General features: G+C 45.6%; 2 protein-coding genes across 3 annotated transcripts in view; one reads left to right on the top strand and one right to left on the bottom strand.

Moving 5' to 3' along the window:
• The first annotated feature begins 724 nt into the window (after positions 1-724).
• Positions 725-4,578, top strand: POU3F2 (POU class 3 homeobox 2). Its single transcript, XM_034766001.1, has one exon. The coding sequence runs from the start codon at positions 757-759 to the stop codon at positions 1,990-1,992; it is 1,236 nt and encodes a 411-aa protein (XP_034621892.1). The 5' UTR covers positions 725-756; the 3' UTR covers positions 1,993-4,578.
• Positions 4,493-16,570, bottom strand: part of FBXL4 (F-box and leucine rich repeat protein 4) — a 113,919-nt gene continuing 101,841 nt past the window's right edge. The window contains exons 9-11 of one of the 2 annotated variants that reach the window (XR_004645179.1): positions 15,468-15,548; positions 14,366-14,492; positions 4,493-5,067 (exon numbers count right to left, since the gene is read on the bottom strand). Coding sequence is in view for 1 of the 2 variants with exons in the window: in XM_034766000.1 (XP_034621891.1) it covers positions 15,544-15,548 (5 nt within the window). In the remaining variant the exon portion in view is untranslated. Of the gene's footprint in view, positions 5,068-14,365; positions 14,493-15,100; positions 15,549-16,570 lie in introns of those variants that run through there. The other variant, XM_034766000.1, reaches the window with a different exon arrangement.

Below are 16,570 nucleotides of genomic sequence, written 5' to 3'. Positions count from 1 at the left end.
AATCGTAAGGAGTCGGCGCGTGGATGGAAGGGGGGAGGGGAGGAAATGCACCACGAGTCAACAGAGCAGCATTGATGAAGCGCTAGTGTGACTTACAGAGCGAACAAATTACTGTGGTAAAGTGATCTCACTCTTGTACCAGTGCCATCCTTGCAATCCAGCCCGTGCTTAAAGATATTCCAGTCAACAGCTCGCGCTCTGCGCAGCGTGTGCGTGCACAAAAGCAAACAGCGTTTAAAGCATGCAACGAGCCAGCCAGGTTTGCAATGATGCAAGCAACAGGAGAACAACATGCATCTCCTCCAGGACTTGCATTGTGTATGGCCAGAGTAGAGTGTACTTGCTTCTCCTGTGTTCAGAGGGTTTAGCAGGGTCCGTGCTCTGAGAATCATCCCCTCCCCCGCATCTCCCCCTTTCTTCCCCCGTCCATGTGGTTGCAAGCGGCCAAGCTCCTTTTCCCCCCTTAGAGTTTGGTTACAAAAAGGGAGCGAGCGGTTGTGGGGCGGGGTGTCGGCGCCGCGGCTGGGGCCAATCGGTGGTTCCCCCGGAGCCGGTTGCTAGAGGTCTCCACGTAAATCAAAGCGGTGGGAGCCAATGGGTGGGCGCGGGAGGGAGGAGCCGGGACGCGTGCCTTTGCAGTGGGCTCTGCCAAGAGGACTTGGGGGGGAGCGAAAGGAGAGAGGAGCCCGAGGCGAAAAAGTAGCTGTCAAATGCGCGGCTCCTTTAACCAGAGCGATCAGTCCGGCTCGGAGAGTCATGGCGACCACAGCGTCTAACCACTACAGCCTGCTCACCTCCAGCTCTTCCATGGTGCATGCGGAGCCGCCGGGGAGCATGCAGCCGGGCGCCGGCTACAGGGATGCACAGACGCTGGTGCAGCCGGACTACACGCTGCAGAGCAACGGGCACCCGCTCAGCCACGCTCACCAGTGGATCACGGCGCTGTCCCACGGTGGGGGAGGCGGCGGCGGCGGGGACTCGCCCTGGTCCACCAGCCCCCTGGGCCAGCAGGACATCAAGCCCTCGGTGGTGCAGGCCGGGGGTCGGGGGGACGAGCTGCAGCAGCACCAGCAGCAGCAGCAGCACCAGCAGCAGCAGGGGAGACCGCCCCACCTGGTGCACCACGCCGGCAGCCACCACGCCGCCGCCGGGGCATGGAGGACGGGCGCCTCGGCTCACCTGCCGCCCAGCATGGCCTCCTCCAACGGGGGGCAAGCGGGGCTGCTCTACTCCCAGCCGCCGGGCTTCACGGTCAACGGGATGCTGAGCTCCGGCCAGCCGGGCTTGCACCACCACGGCCTGAGGGATGCCCACGATGAGCAGCAGCAGCAGCAGCACCACGGCGGAGAGCACCCCGGGGGGCACCCGCAGCAGCACCCTCCGCACCAGCAGCAGCAGCACCCCGGGGGCGGCGGCGGGGGCCACCACGACCCCCACTCGGACGAGGACACGCCGACCTCGGACGACCTGGAGCAGTTCGCCAAGCAGTTCAAGCAGCGCCGGATCAAACTGGGATTTACCCAAGCGGACGTGGGCTTGGCCCTGGGCACCCTGTACGGGAACGTCTTCTCGCAGACCACCATCTGCAGGTTCGAGGCCCTGCAGCTGAGCTTCAAGAACATGTGCAAGCTGAAGCCTTTGTTGAACAAGTGGTTGGAGGAGGCGGACTCGTCTTCGGGCAGCCCCACCAGCATAGACAAGATCGCAGCTCAGGGGCGCAAGAGGAAAAAGCGCACCTCCATCGAGGTGAGCGTCAAGGGCGCCCTGGAGAGCCACTTCCTCAAGTGCCCCAAGCCCTCTGCCCAGGAGATCACCTCGCTGGCGGACAGCCTACAGCTGGAGAAAGAGGTGGTGCGAGTGTGGTTTTGTAACAGGAGACAGAAAGAAAAACGCATGACTCCCCCGGGAGGGACTCTGCCCGGAGCCGAGGATGTATATGGGGCAAGTAGGGACACTCCACCGCACCACGGGGTGCAGACGCCTGTGCAGTGAACTCACATGGGGGTTGGCGGGGGGGGAAACCCCTCCAACTTTTGATTGTTCTTTTTTTTTATTTTTATTTTTTTTTTAACGTTTTCTCCTATCTTAAAAACAGAACAAAAAAAAACTGCACTGGACTATCCCATAAACGGTAGCAGGTGAAATGATGTGTTTTGATCTTTACAGGCGAGTGCCCATGCAATGGAGTGGAGTGAGTATCACACACAAACAGACACGAGACAGACAGATACACGCACAGTGTCAGGCACTGAGAGAAATCTTTCACAAAAACTAAATTAATTACGAAAAAAGAATGGAATCGACTCTGAGCCCCGCTAAACACAAAGGCAGCTTTAATCTTGGAATGATGCTCAGTCTAGGCACATGCTGCTGTGTTTATTTGACGTGGCTCCCCATTAGGAATAAAAAAATGAATCCCTTTTGATGTAGACAGTATTTAACCGTTTGAATTTGCACTGCAAGAAAATTGAAGTTTACATTAACAAATACATTTTTTCTTACCTTGATTTTGCAAATGACTTGCATTTCCCACGGTGAGCGTTAGGCAACCATTGACCAGTCTACAAAATGTTACTGTGTTATAGCCCTTGCTTTCTTTATGTGTATATGTGAACTTTTGTTATAAACAAGTCTTCTTACATATGTGTAATGTTTATTTTCTCCTTTTACCATAGCAAATATATATAAACACAAACAACTTCCACTTTCAAGAGAACTGACTCTCACAAACGCTTAAGACGTGCCTTCAGAGGCAAGAGTCCAGTTTGGAAGAGAATAATGAAAACCAATGACGTAAACTTCATTTTCAGGCAGTGTTTTGGGGTTGGGGACAGTAAAAGAAAAAATGAATAGTGACTGATTGCTTCATTTTAGGGAGGAAGGCCCGTTGTGAAAGCGCTCGGAGGAAATGTTGTGGAGGTTAAATGTGTGTCCAGAGTTTTCTAACAGAAAGAAAGTGACACTTTGAAGAGAACCTGGGGGATGGGGGAAGATTTAACTTCAGACACCCCATATGTAAAGTTCTCTGTGTGCTTTTAGTATTCCTAAATACATCGCACTGGAGTAGATGTGCTGATGTCAGCCTCTAAACTTTGTTTTATTGAGCAGTTTCAACAAAAAGATATAAACAGAAAGAACGGAGAACTTGCATATATATGCGTAACACATAACACACGGTTCTGTCTGCATGTCTAGTGCATTTATTGTTGCTTTACTTTCCATATTTATTTTTCCGCTCATATATAACAATCCCACGCCCTTTGCTCAACTCGCTGCTCCATTCATTGCACGAAAGGACTAGTTTAAGTTGGGCAGCCTTATCTTTTTCACTAGGGGGAACAAATGGATTGGGAAAATGCGATTTTTAATTCCTCTTTTATCCCTTCGTTGATAGCTTTAAAGTGCATTTCTTGACATTAGTTTGACGGGAAACGGTTAACTTTCCAAAAACACAAACACAAAAGGCTATGGAGAGGAAGAAAACTTGAAACAGTGGCTATGTATGAGATGGGGGGACTTTAAACTGCTAGCTACAAATTCACAAATGAACTATCTAATCAGCACAAAAGGGCGCTGTCATAGGGAAAAAAAGCTTTTTCATAATATGAAAAGTTTGCTTAGTTGAATGTTTGGCAATTATGGAGAAAAAAATGTGAAACATTCCCTCGATGAACTATCAGCTCAACAGTGAATTCAGTGGGTAGGGCTTTAGAATATGTTTCTCATTGTCTCTTTAAGCGCCTGTCACATCTGGTTGTCTCTTTTATTTTCTTGGTGAGCAAATGGCGAGTTCTATTTGGCATATTTATTTGTCTTTATTCTGTTTTTTCCAACGATTGTCATAATGATACAGGCACTGAGCTTTTTTTGGGTGTATTCAGCTGCTTGCTATTTAGAGTGCTGAGGACTAGCTCCCAGTGAAATGATTCAGATCAGGGCAGATCCAGTGGTAAAGGGAGGAAATGAACTTTCAGACACATTAATATGTGGGTAAGGTCAGAAAAACAGAGTTCAGAGGATGTTTGTGAAAAAGCCTCTAACTCTAAATAGGTTTACTTAAAATAATAATAATAATAAGTTACCACGCAAACCTTACCACTATGTATATATGTTTAATATTTGTCCTTTGAAATGCAGAAATAGTTTAAATGTTTTCTTTGTCTATTTTTCTTTGTTTCTTTTTTTTTAAATGCTACCCAGGGAAATATTTTCATATCATTTTTTAAGTGGCCTGCCTCAATGTATATTTATTTCTTTTAAAGCAAACAGGTTCTGGAAACTGTTTTTCTGTAGCTTTAAATTAGTAGGTAAACAAAATCTATATGGGATGTAATTTTTTTAATTATTATTTTGTTTCCGTCTCTAAAAATACTTTGTTTTGGTACATTTGGATGTGCTTGTGGGGAAAAATAAAAACGCAGAGATCCTTATATATTTATGTTAAAGTAATATTTTATTATCTACATAAAACAGAAATGCACAATACCTTCATAGTTTGTTCTACTTATTGAAATATTTGTAATTTGTTTTTAAAGATAGCACTGATTTGCATAGCTCTTAAAATCTGGAGGGGAGGCGAACACCCTAGTACCTATACTGAGTTGTACTTCCTTTGTACTTAATGGGATTTTGGAGTATATCGACAGGTCCCCCGTTTATAACATCCAGAGTCTTTTAGCTTAGCACACGAGGCCGTTTTCATTTTGTCTTACCAAATCTAACTGCGGCAGTACATTTTTAAGCATTGAATCCCATGCTTGTAGGAGTGTCCTTCCTTTGATGCTTCTCTAAAGAGCTCTGCTTTCGAAGCTAGTAGTCCCGTTCTCGTTGAAAGCATGGGGGAGAGTGGCGAATATTTACTCCTCTCTAGTCAGCTCTTAATTTAAGAGCAAAGGCGGAGCTTAATTATAAGGAGTCTTGTTAAAAACAACTAGATTTAAAGAAAAGAGCTGTCCAGTGACTTCCGGGGGAATGCACACGCCTAGAACTCCGTGTTGTCTGGGTTGGGAAAACGAGTTGAATTTTGAATCGATTTAGCAAGCGGAGTGTTAGCTGGTTCCAGTGGCCCTGAAGTGAGTATAAAGGAACAATGCTGTATAAAAAAGTAACAAGTAGTCTAGTAATGGCGATGGCGGGCGCGGGGGGATGGGAAGCGGTTAGCTACAGCTGCACTGTTTGTGACAAATTGGTCACTTTCAAGTGAAAGAGCTCCATGTTAAAGGAGCTCCTTTTGGAGCCTAGCTTACTGGTGGGCGAAATCAAACTGAGCACTGTTAACACGTGCTCATGTGTTAAAATCCTTTTTGGTTTGCTCGGTTTAATAAATACAATATCCCTCTTTTAACGCTAGTTTCTAGGCGTGTTAGATTTCATCATCTTTTCTAACTCCTACACTCGTCCCAAACAGATTCGGCTAAATGATCTTATCCGTAGCTCGGGAGCGTGGTGTTTTGTGGTCGCAGATATGCTGATGGGTAAAGTGTTTAAGCTGGGTATAGATTTAAAGTCCTAGGTCAATATTCCAGAGAACTGTCTGCAGAAAACGAGCAGCATCTGCCCTCTGCAGGACATTTCGGTGGACTTGGAGGAAATATTTGCTTCTGACAACAGGGCCTTGTTAACTCGAAACAATCACGTGGCAGCTGGACAAGATGTGACTTGGATGGATACCTGCCTTGCATATCTGAGCAACAGTCTGCCTCCGACTCCAGCCCCTTCACCTCTAGTTTGAGCAGCTCCAGGTTAACCGGAGTTTGATATTGGAACTGTTTTTTAAACACAGAATAGAGTACTACTGGAAGGAGATGAGCATCTTTCCAAAGACTTTTCCCCCTCTAGCCACAATGAACAAGCTTTTACCACCACCCCCTAAAGAAAAACCCAACGCCAGTCAGCCCAACTAGGAACTTTGGATCATTATTTTGCTATTGGTAAATTAAACAAAAATTACAAAGAAACAATTACTAGGGCTGCAGAATTTTCTGCAGGTTAGAGGGAGAGGAAATATAGCACCTTAACACTATGTGCGGTTTAGAGCTGGGTTGAAGCACCTATTTCTATCAGAGACCCTGCTTTATAGATCAGATGTCAACAACAAGATGCTATTTCCTCTGCTCACTCCCTCTAAAGGAGGCCGAAGCCTGCAGGCAGAATTAGATTTTTTTATTATTATAAAGGTCTTTTCTTTTCCGTTTCTATTAAGGCACCGGTAGCTGAGAAGCAGCCAATATTGAGCAGCAACACCAAATATTTTGTTGCAACCCAGACCTCGAGGAGTAAGTTTCACTTCTGCGAGGAGAATGGCTTGGCTCTCATTTCATTCCTCGATCTTCTGGTTTGTGTGGGGGCTTTAGAAATCTAGCCTGAGTCCTAGGCACTAACTGAAGAAAGGGGTCGAGGGGAAGAATTGTGGTAGTTGTAGAGAAAAAGAACGAGAAAAAGTGTCCAATATTTAGCGAATTGGCTGCAGAAGCCTTGGTGGAATGCAGGGCAGGGGCTTGGTATATATATGATAAGGACCAGCTATTGCAGAACTTGCTCATGAATTTATTTTTCACAAAGAGATCTATAGACAGACTTTAAAAAAAAACAAACCCTGTATTCAGTTGAGTTTTATTTTAAAAATAAAACAGAAAAAGGAGCTATAGTACGGTTGTTGGAGATCTTGTAGACTAGCACAATTTTTGCGGCCCAAACCCAATAGAATAGGAACCTGCAGAAAAGCTAGATTTTAAAAGGGGGAGTTTATTCCCTGCTTGTTATCCTGGTGTTTAAGAAAATCAAAAGCTTGTTTGCTCTGCCGAAATCTTATTATTTTTTTTAAGTTGCAGTTTTATGTTTACGTTTTGTTTGCCCCATGTGACAAGTGAATATGTAAATTACACTGATTTAAAATGAGTTATACATCTACAAGGCCATATGCACGTGCGAGCAAACCAGTGTCTAACTATGTCCATATGTGGTTCTGTACACACGAATTTATGTTAGCACTGTTGTTTCTTCTTTCTCCTCCAGATTCGCTTTAACAGCGACAAAGTTCACTTTCTTTGAATTAACTCTGTCATTTATTTTAAACAGCTGTAAACTCCAAAACAAAGAAACCCCCAACAAAAATTCAGTCGCAGCCTGTGTCGCTTTGTTTCTTTCCTGTCCATGGCGTTTTTGCTTTTGATATAATTAAAATGGGTTATTTGTAAATCAAGGACAGATCCTCTACAGAGAGACCAATTAACTGAGGAGCAGAAATCCACCTATTTCTTAAAGTTTATTCCACCCACGTCTTTCGGAGCTTTTATAGCTCTTTGTTCTGATGTTAAAGAAAAACGTGCATATTCCATTCTAGTAGGGAGAGAAAATTATCTTTATACAGCTGCCCATTATGGTGAGCCCGTCTTGAGAGCAGAATGAACTGTATGTGTAAAATATGGAAGTTAGCGCATTAAAAAGTACCCAAATAAATACCCCCCAAAAGAGCCAGATGTCACAGATCTTTTTACCATAGAAAGAAGGGGGAGTCGTAAGTGCCCATTGGCAGCCGACTCTCTGAATAATATGTTGGTTAGGGGGGATGTAGTTGGTGAACTGAGATCTTACGGCAAATATTTTAAATGAAAATCAACTGTAGTTTATAAACAAATCTCCGCTCCCTTTTATAATACGGATCTCCCCCCGCCCTTTTAAAAGAGATGGGCTCCTTTCAAGCATTGGGATGCAGTGGTATTCTGGAAAGGAGGAACAGTTGCCTACAATTTTCTTAACGGATATTTTTAAATGACCGTGTTTTAATTCGTAGGCAGTTTTATGTTCCCTAGGAAATAGCTGCTCATCAAAAGCGCTATTTTGGGGGACACACCCCTCTTAAGTGTTCGGTTACATTGTTTTGGAAGAAAACACCTTTTTCTTGAAAAAGTTCCTTTTTTAATCTGTAAACGGAAAAGCAAAATCCTACAAAGTTCTATTCAATAACTTGAAAGTGTGAGTATTTGTACCATTGCCTCCCTAGAATACAGTCGTCTCTACAGCATGTTCCAAATGTATGAAACAACAACAATCAAATTACAGCTCAGCGGCATTCAGCCTAGCAGTTGATGCACTTTGTTGTACTTTGAAGAGCAGGTTGGGGGGTGGGAGGGAGTGTAATCGTAGTTTCGAAAGCATTAAGATTAAGAGAAAAGCACAACTTCTTCCCAATGTATGCCTCTAATTAAAAAAGTTACCATAGCTGTAAAACTAGTCTAAATTGTTTTGCGTGGATTTTCATAAAATAGGTTAACCTAAGTTAAAAGTCCTTTTTCGACAGTAACAAAGTCCTAACTGCAAAATTCATAAAGATAAACATCAAAGTCTATTAACCCTTGTCTTATAAACGCCCAGTTGTGCTCAGCTTTCATACAGCGCTTCAAACACTGGGGGATTAGATATGCCTTATGCAGCCCATAAAGTTGAGCCTATATCACACCTTGGAAACCCATCGGAGATGTTGTGCCTCCAGATTTGCAGAAGTCTCTCGATAGCAACGGATTTTCGCTAGCAATATTATGGCACAGGCTAGTTCCGTTCCCCCTTTTGGGGGTGGGGGGTAAAATCCAGTACATACAGGGACAAAAATGTAGAATTCTGCGGGCTAAACGGAATGCGGATGGAGACAGTTTTGCAGTGTGCTGCCCAAAGGAGCAAGATCTCCTAAAATCCCTGTTGGGGGAAATATGTACCCTTTGTTCAAAATAAACTACGGGGAGCGGAAAGGTGATCGCAGTTATTAGGCGCTTTGGAGCAGCCATCGCTGCTGACTTTAAACCCCGAACAAAACAGCGCTAAATACACAATGGGATGCTACTGATCTTTTCTGCTAGGTGTGACAAAGAGCTTTTAAGCAGGATGCAAACAACAGTAGCTAACAGCGGCCCACACACCAGACCGGGAAAGGATAATCAAATATAAAAATCAATTTACAAATGGAAAACACGCTAAAATAGACCCCTTTCACAACTCAAACGTAGGACCCGGACTCAGCTCGGCCAGCTAAATTTGACCTTATTCTTCATGAAACCTAAAGGGGGAAGGAAAATGTCCTTACTGTGCGACGCTGGTTTGGGTCTGCAGCACCCTATTCCTGATACGCTGGCAAATAATCAGGCGAATACAAAATGAAGTTAGACTAAAATATGATGCATGCAATTTGTCTGCTCTACAAGTCTCAGCTAAGACTCTGCTGTGTCCCCCAAGGATTTTAGGGGCATAACTGACCGTTAGAATAGCAGAATTTAACAAAAGCAACTGCATCTTATCCCCACTGGTGTTTGCGAGATTTATTATCAGCATTGTAGGTGGGTTTGAGTAATTTAGAGAGGTCACTGGCAAGAGGAGGTGGTCAGACAGCCCGTATGAATGGAACAACGACATTTAAAACAAATAAAAAAGCCGATCAGGACTCGGAGCGCATGAAAAGCATGCTAGGCCGTAGTTCTGCTGCCAGTGGCTTGCGGTAGAGATTTCTTGGCTAGTTCTAAGCAGTCCTGGCTTTTAGTGTTTAAGGGGAGAAACTCGGGCTGAGTCCAAGCTGCAAAACTGTTTGTAAGATTCCCTCTCTCCCGCACTCCAGAACTTGCAAGAGACTCATATGAAAGTTAGGGCTTGTCTTAGGCTGCCTGAGTCATTCATTAATTCTTTCCTTCCTTGGTTCATTCATGTCTACAGTCATTCATTGCCAAGTCCATGGAGGCATCAGCTCCTTGGTCAGTAGGGGAGACACACAAACAAGGATGGTGCTATTTATTTCCCTCTGCCTGTGGATTTCTAAGACATTCAAGCAGGCACAATCATTAAACTAATTTGTATTTGATTGTTTGGGCGGACGGGGGTTAGTTTTATTGCACTAAGCATTCAAGCACGCACGCATCGCTGATTACCAGTATACATTAAATAAAGTTGTTTGTACACATTGTCTTACCACATATAGGCAGTCTTATTATTCTAATTACTCTAATTAGTGCATTGAAATGTTTTCTACTTGATTTGAGGAGACAGTGATTAGTTCTGTTACTTCTTTTAACTCTTATTTCATGGAAAACTGTTGATGCATGTTCCAATTACTTTATTTTTCTCTTGAATATAGTGCGGGCGAAAAGTATAATGTACATTATCAACCTCGGTGGGTGGCAACTTTGATCTGTTCCCCCAACTTGAAAGAGCTTCCATTTTTTTTGGATGGATTTTTTTCTTTTTGCCCTAATCATACAGATATATTTTAAACGCTAGATTTCAAACTATCATCAATAATTCCTTGTAGCCCATACAGTGCAATGCGGGTTCCCTTTCCCTAGTGCTTTGGCGTATCATGGTCGTAGCATTTACTTTTAAAAAAGCTATCTTGAGTATATTTTCTGGAAATCCATTTCATAAGCTTTAAATTAATGTTACTATTAACTGATAAGATCAGTTCATCAAACACGTTACTTCGATAGGGAATTGTAATTAAACCTTTAATCCCGTTGGAGACTTTTTTTCTTTAAACAATATTTTTTTTTTTAAGAATGGAAGGGGTTCAAAGTTGAGCATCGCAAGTCCAGCAGGGGGATTAATTCGTTATCTAAATAACCATCTTGCCTATTGATCCAATATACTTTTTTGTTTTTACCTTTGGTGTTTATCTGCGAGGCATTGAAAACGAGGATATTACAAAGCGAGCAATTTGGATGCAACTCGCCTCCCTCTCCGTTTGCAGAAACAGAGACTGGCTACTTCGGAATAAGAAAAACGCCTCTTTTATTGGTGGGTTTCCCCTGCTGGCTGTGGTTTGGTACATATAAACAGGGGGAAATGGCCCGTAAATTCGTAGCCGTCCAGATGTGGAGGGAAATTGTGGCGTTACCTGGGGGACTATCCGGCCTAGCCTGTTTATATTTACACTCGGATTAGCCGGGCTCTGAAGCCCTGTCCATAACCCTTTCCCGAGTGCCCGGCCCTAAGAAACGCCGCACAAAGGGGGGAACCTCAAAGAGCCTTTTCCAAATGACCCTGCGGCTGCTGAGGTTCCTTAAAACCGCCGCCCCGCAGCCCTGCCCCCAAGCCGGTGGCGCGGGTGAAACCGACTCCTCTGCTGACTGTGCCGAGCACTGGGGGCAGGGCCTGGGGGTGAGCGGGTGTCCGCCTTTGTACGGGGCTGCCGCGGGAAGCTCCGGGTGGGGCTGGAGAGTCCAGAGCCCCGAGCGGACCCGGCTGCTCCGGCGCCCTCCCAAAGCCTGGCTGCTCGGCTCTTTAGCCCAGGCGATGCCGCTCCGGGCAGCCAGCACCCCCCTCACGCACACACTCCCCCCGTCGGGAGCTTGCAAAGCTGCTTCGGGGGACTCGGCTGCTGGCAGGAGTATCCCCGGGAGAGCGCCCTGCGCGAGCCAGGCGGCTCCTGCTGTGAGTCGGGGCGGGCATGCACCCCTGGGGGTTCGGTCCCAAGAAAGGGGTGGGGGAGAGTCTGCTTTCCGCTTTCCCTAGAGACTCGCAGCATTTGGAGCCGGGGCTGCCGGTGCAGCGGCACAAACAGGCGTTTCCCAGGGACAGTTCGTGTCCCTCGGCCATTAAGACGCTCTGCTGTAGCCGGAACGGCCCCGGATTTATTTCCCGGAGAGTGTAGTGTACCACGCAGTCCCCTCCCGCTCGGTGGCTCTGTTATGTAACAAAGTGTGTGTCCCCCGCGAGTGTATTAGAGAATAAAGCTCCCCCAACCCCGCCTTTAGCCCCTGCCCGGTGCATCTGTTGTTGGGGTGGGGAGGGGGGTCTTTCCCGGCAGCAGGGAGGTCACAAAGTGGATCTTGGGCGCCCCACAGCGGCCACAGCTGCAAGTGGCGCGTTGGCTCTGCCTCTTCTCCCCGGCTCAAATCAGAGCCAACCCCTCGATTGGCCCGTGTCCGTTTGGCTAAGCGCCGGGCAAGCCTGGCTGGCCAGTGCCTGCAGACGGGCTAACGTCATGAAACTTAACTACAGATTTAAAAACAGTGGGTGGAAGGAAGGGCGAAAGAACTGCCCCCTTCCCCCGCCCCCCACACACACACCCGCCAAGGCAGGGCGAGCCAGCGAGGTCACAAAGCCCCTTGCGCTCTCCATCTCCTAGTGCAGGTGGCAAGATTTTTGAAGCTCCTGATCCGCTTTGAAGCGGATTTGAAAAAACTCGATGGTCCCAAATGGAACGACACGGCCCTGGGCCCACTGCGCTCTTGTGCCTGGCGTGAGCTGGCGGGGCCCTGCTGTTCCCAGGAGCAGAGCGCGTGGCTCCAGCTCTGGCTGGCTTGAAGTCAGCGCAGGGCTTGGGGTCGATAAAACTACCGCACGCACACGTTTGTCTGACAGCGGCTCTGTCCTGCCGGCTGCGGGCTGGCTCTGGGGTACTGTCCCTAGGGGCCGATTATAACCAGTGACCGCCCACCAGCTGGACCGATTCCATGGCTCCCAAAAGAATGTTATTTTCAGAAAACTGCGCCAGAAAACAGGCGTGGGGGGCAGAGTACATTGAAACCATCAGCTCCACTGCAGCGTTGTGTGGTACTGAAGCAAAGTACTTAACGTGTGTTCATTTGGGGGAGAGGTGTTGGGTTGAGGTCCGTAAAGTTTTGTTTTACATCAGAATCTATTATTGCATCACTGCCCAGTCGGAGAGAACTGCAAGTTTGAATTTATCTCTGAATAGCTACGTAGCGGGGGAATATTTACTACATTGAGTTTTATAACAGCCATAACGGCAGGAATAGTTTGCCTTCCAGTTCAGTGTTTAGGGCCCGAGCCAAAGTCCGTTTAAATATCTGGTTATTGTACTTAGATCCAAGCTTTGGATCAGGTCTTTGAGTTTGTCTGGTCCAAAAGCGACACAACTTTGTTGCTGAATTAATCCCGTTGCATTAATAGCGATAGTAGCGGCGCCTTTCTGGTGCGCACAGCTCTACTTCTCTTCATTGGGCAGGCAGCATCTGGTATATTCTACTTAACCATCCGCGACCACTGTAGCCTGTAACATTTGTGCCTCGGAGGTAAACAAACTCGCGAGGTCGTTTTACGCAAACCTATCCTCATTCTTGTCTAGCGATTCCCCTTTCTTATGCCAGGATCAGAGCTGCGAACTATTCGTTCAAATCAACTACTCACTATCTCTTTTCACATCAACCTTCAATTCCATAACATGTTCGATAGTCTGATCAAATAATTCCACTTTCCCTTCTTAAGGCATCTAAATAACAATTCAGCAGGAGCCCTGTCTATTCACTAGCCCTAATGAGTTTCACTTCCTCTTCTTATCTCGAGGGTGAATCTAAGTTATGCGGTCTTCCCAGTAATCATGCCGACTTTTTGTCTCTTGCTTTCTGTTATTGTTGTTGTTACTGTTGTTGTAAAGTTTTCTCCAAGGTCTAATTCTAGAGCGAATTATCTCGGTAATCAGTGGAAACACTGCATGTAAAAAACCCCTCTGATTGCTTTAATTTCTGCCTTTCCTTTCAGATTTCCTTTCTTTCTTTTGCTGGAGGGCCCTTAAACTGCTTGCACGGACAGAGGGATATACAAGAGCTGACATGACGCCCCCCAAAATATCCGCTCCCCCTAACACCAACACACTTCCAAAAAGCAGGGCCCAGCTAACAGTAAATATTGACTCGCTCCTTTGCTTGCTGAGCAGGGAGATCCTGGCTGTAACCGATAACGTACAATTGTTATAGATCCCCCGCAGTTGTTAGTGCACACGGGGCTCTATACCACGCCGGAGTGAAGGCTCCAGGCGCGGTGTGCGATTGTTTTCTATTTGCACGGCGCACGTGGAGTTCTGCGGCAGAACAGATGGGCGCGCGCGCCTGGCTGCAGCAGCCAGGACAACTTTTGGGGACGTGCTTTGGCCACGAGCCGAGGCACGTGAGGGGCAGCAGCGAGCCAGAAGTGGGGAAGACACATGCGTGCCCGAGGCTGCCTTGCCCCCATACCCAACCAGGGACAAGTGCCCTTAGCCAGCCAGGGAGGTAGGTCCCCGAAAAGCACGAGAACAAGAGGGGCTGAATCAATACCTTGGCACAGCAAAGCATTGCCCCTAGCAATCGGCTTTGGGCTGTAACATACACAGCAGCGGTGCTGCCCTCCCCACGGAGGGACAAGGGAGAAAATTTGGCTGGGGAATGAAGGAAGCCAGCAGCAGCCTATTCAGGTAGGGGCTACCCCGAGCAAGAAAAGAGCATCCCTTTACCTAGCTAAGGCCTTTTCCAGCCCCACAGAGCCTGAGCACTCTGGAGTCAGCTTTCTCCTGGCAAGATGCTTCCCCGTATGAATAGCATAAGTCTGAGTACAAAACAAGGGAATGATTTATTTTCTTTCAAGCTTCACGAATAACAGACTGACATACCTCAGGGGTTCCTAAAATGTGGACCATTTCTGATGCCATTCCTTCTCTGCAGCTTCTACATGGCCATTTACAGCAGGTCCATGTGCAAGCCAGAGCCACCAAACTGTTAATCTCCCCTTCAGGAGACCTGCAAAAATGAAGTTCATTTTCTTGAAAAAGAGCTGAGAGGCTATTTTCTGGGAAGGAGGAAAGATGCAGACTCATAGCCAGGCTTAGCATATTTGGGCAGGCCCTATGAAACAATTCCCTCTGCTTCTACATCCTTCCCCTCAAGAAACACCACCACAACCATCCATGCACAGAGTTGGTTTAAAAACTGTGGGTGGGGGGGAGTAAGAGGATTCTTAGAGATATCCTCCAGATGTGACTGACTCATTTTTTACACAAAGTTGGTATATGTGTAATCTTTCGGCACTCTCTAACCCCAGCTGCAGAAATGTAACCCAGCTGCTTATTCTGTTTAACTCTCCTTATTAGTTTATACAGGTTTCTGTTTTCAAATTCATCTGTCCTCAGAAAAGATCAAGAAACTTTAAACACAAATAAAAAGAGTTCTTTAAATTTCTCTCAATTTACAGTTTTTCTATAACACCCATCGGTGCACCACAATCTAAGTGCTTCCTGAATTTGGGGAACACATGGTTGAAGCTCAAAGGCCAGTTCCCAGTGGTTTATTTCCTTGTTGGGAGAGAAATGAGTAGACAAACATGCAGGATTGAAATCCAAGTCTAATTTTATTGGCAAGAATCTACACTCTCCAACAGGGATTTTGAGATAATTTTGATAACTCACAAATTTAGTATAACAGAACTTCAGGTAAGCAGCTGTCTTCAGGTTCTGAGCCAGGCTGTCGTCTTAAGTCTTCACCAAATATATCAAAATCTCCTGACAACCATATGTTCCTGGGCTACTTAAGAAAATCACCCCTGCTCCAGCTAGGTCCTGCTTCCTCAACCTCTCTGAGTTTGGACTCCATGAGTAAGATTTTCAAATGTACTGAGGGCTGGCCTATCTCTCTATCTCTACTGAAGTCCATTTATCAAGTTCACTAGAAGGAGTTGGGTGAAATTCTTGCCTCATTAAAGTTAATGGCAAAACTCACATGGAATTCAATAGGACCATGATTCCATCCCATGTCTACTGGTGCTGGGACAAGTAAGTTGCCCTCTTCTGTCCAGCTACTCTGCAATACGAAGGAAACACAAACACTATTAGAATTTAATAAATCTCCCTCTTAAAATGCAAATGTTCTTCAGGAGTTTTCATCTCTTGCTTGTACACCTCTACCCCGATATAACGCGACCCGATATAACACAAATTTGGATATAACGCGGTAAAGCAGTGCTCCGGAGGGGTGGGGCTGTGCACTCTGATGGATCAAAGCAAGTTCGATATAACGCGGTTTCACCTATAACGCGGTAAGATTTTTTGGCTCCCGAGGACAGCGTTATATCGAGGTAGAGGTGTATTTATGGCAAGTGACTTTAGACTTAGAGTTACCAATTCATCAGTGAGCAAAGTTGTATCTACAGTGGCTATTAAGCCTTTCTACAGATTCCCATTCAGATATTTTTGTCAATAATACCATTGGTTTCATATCTTTATTGCTTTTGTTACACTACCTAAGCTGTTTATTTTACTTCCATTATAAGTATTTGTTAAAAAAACCTTTTCAAACATGCTATGACAGAATTTGGTTCACCAAAGCAGGTAGAAAAGAGTTACTGTTTGCACTTTACACCCTCTCTCAGTGATATTCAATCTGGTGTCTCAGTCTCCCTCTAATTCAAGCAGCAAACTGAGGTGCAGAGAATAAAAAATTAAGTAGTTGAGAGAGAAAATGAAAGATTAGACAGACAAGGTAATTGAATCAAATGGACAAGGACTATACTATTAAATAAAATTGGGTGGAAATAATCAGAGTTGATCAGTTCAATATCAGTTATGGGCATGCATGTAATTATATGTATATATGTAATGCATGCCCATAACTGATATTGAGCTGATCAACTCTGATTATTTCCACCCAATTTTATTTAATAGTATAGTCCTTGTCCATTTGATTCAATTACCTTGTCTGTCTAATCTTTCATTTTCTCTCTCAACTACTTAATTTTTTATTCTCTGCACCTCAGTTTGCTGCTTGAATTAGAGGGAGACTGAGACACCAGATTGAATATCACTGAGAGAGGGTGTAAAGTGCAA

This window comes from Trachemys scripta, chromosome 3 (genome assembly GCF_013100865.1).
Source record: "Trachemys scripta elegans isolate TJP31775 chromosome 3, CAS_Tse_1.0, whole genome shotgun sequence".
NCBI classification, from domain to species: domain Eukaryota; kingdom Metazoa; phylum Chordata; order Testudines; family Emydidae; genus Trachemys; species Trachemys scripta.
Note: the sequence above shows the minus strand (reverse complement) of the source record. Positions and strands in the feature narration are given on the sequence as shown.

Bases quoted from the DNA above. Each gene is read 5' to 3' on its own strand.
- POU3F2 (XM_034766001.1), top strand. From the start codon at position 757: ATGGCGACCACAGCGTCTAACCACTACAGCCTGCTCACCTCCAGCTCT.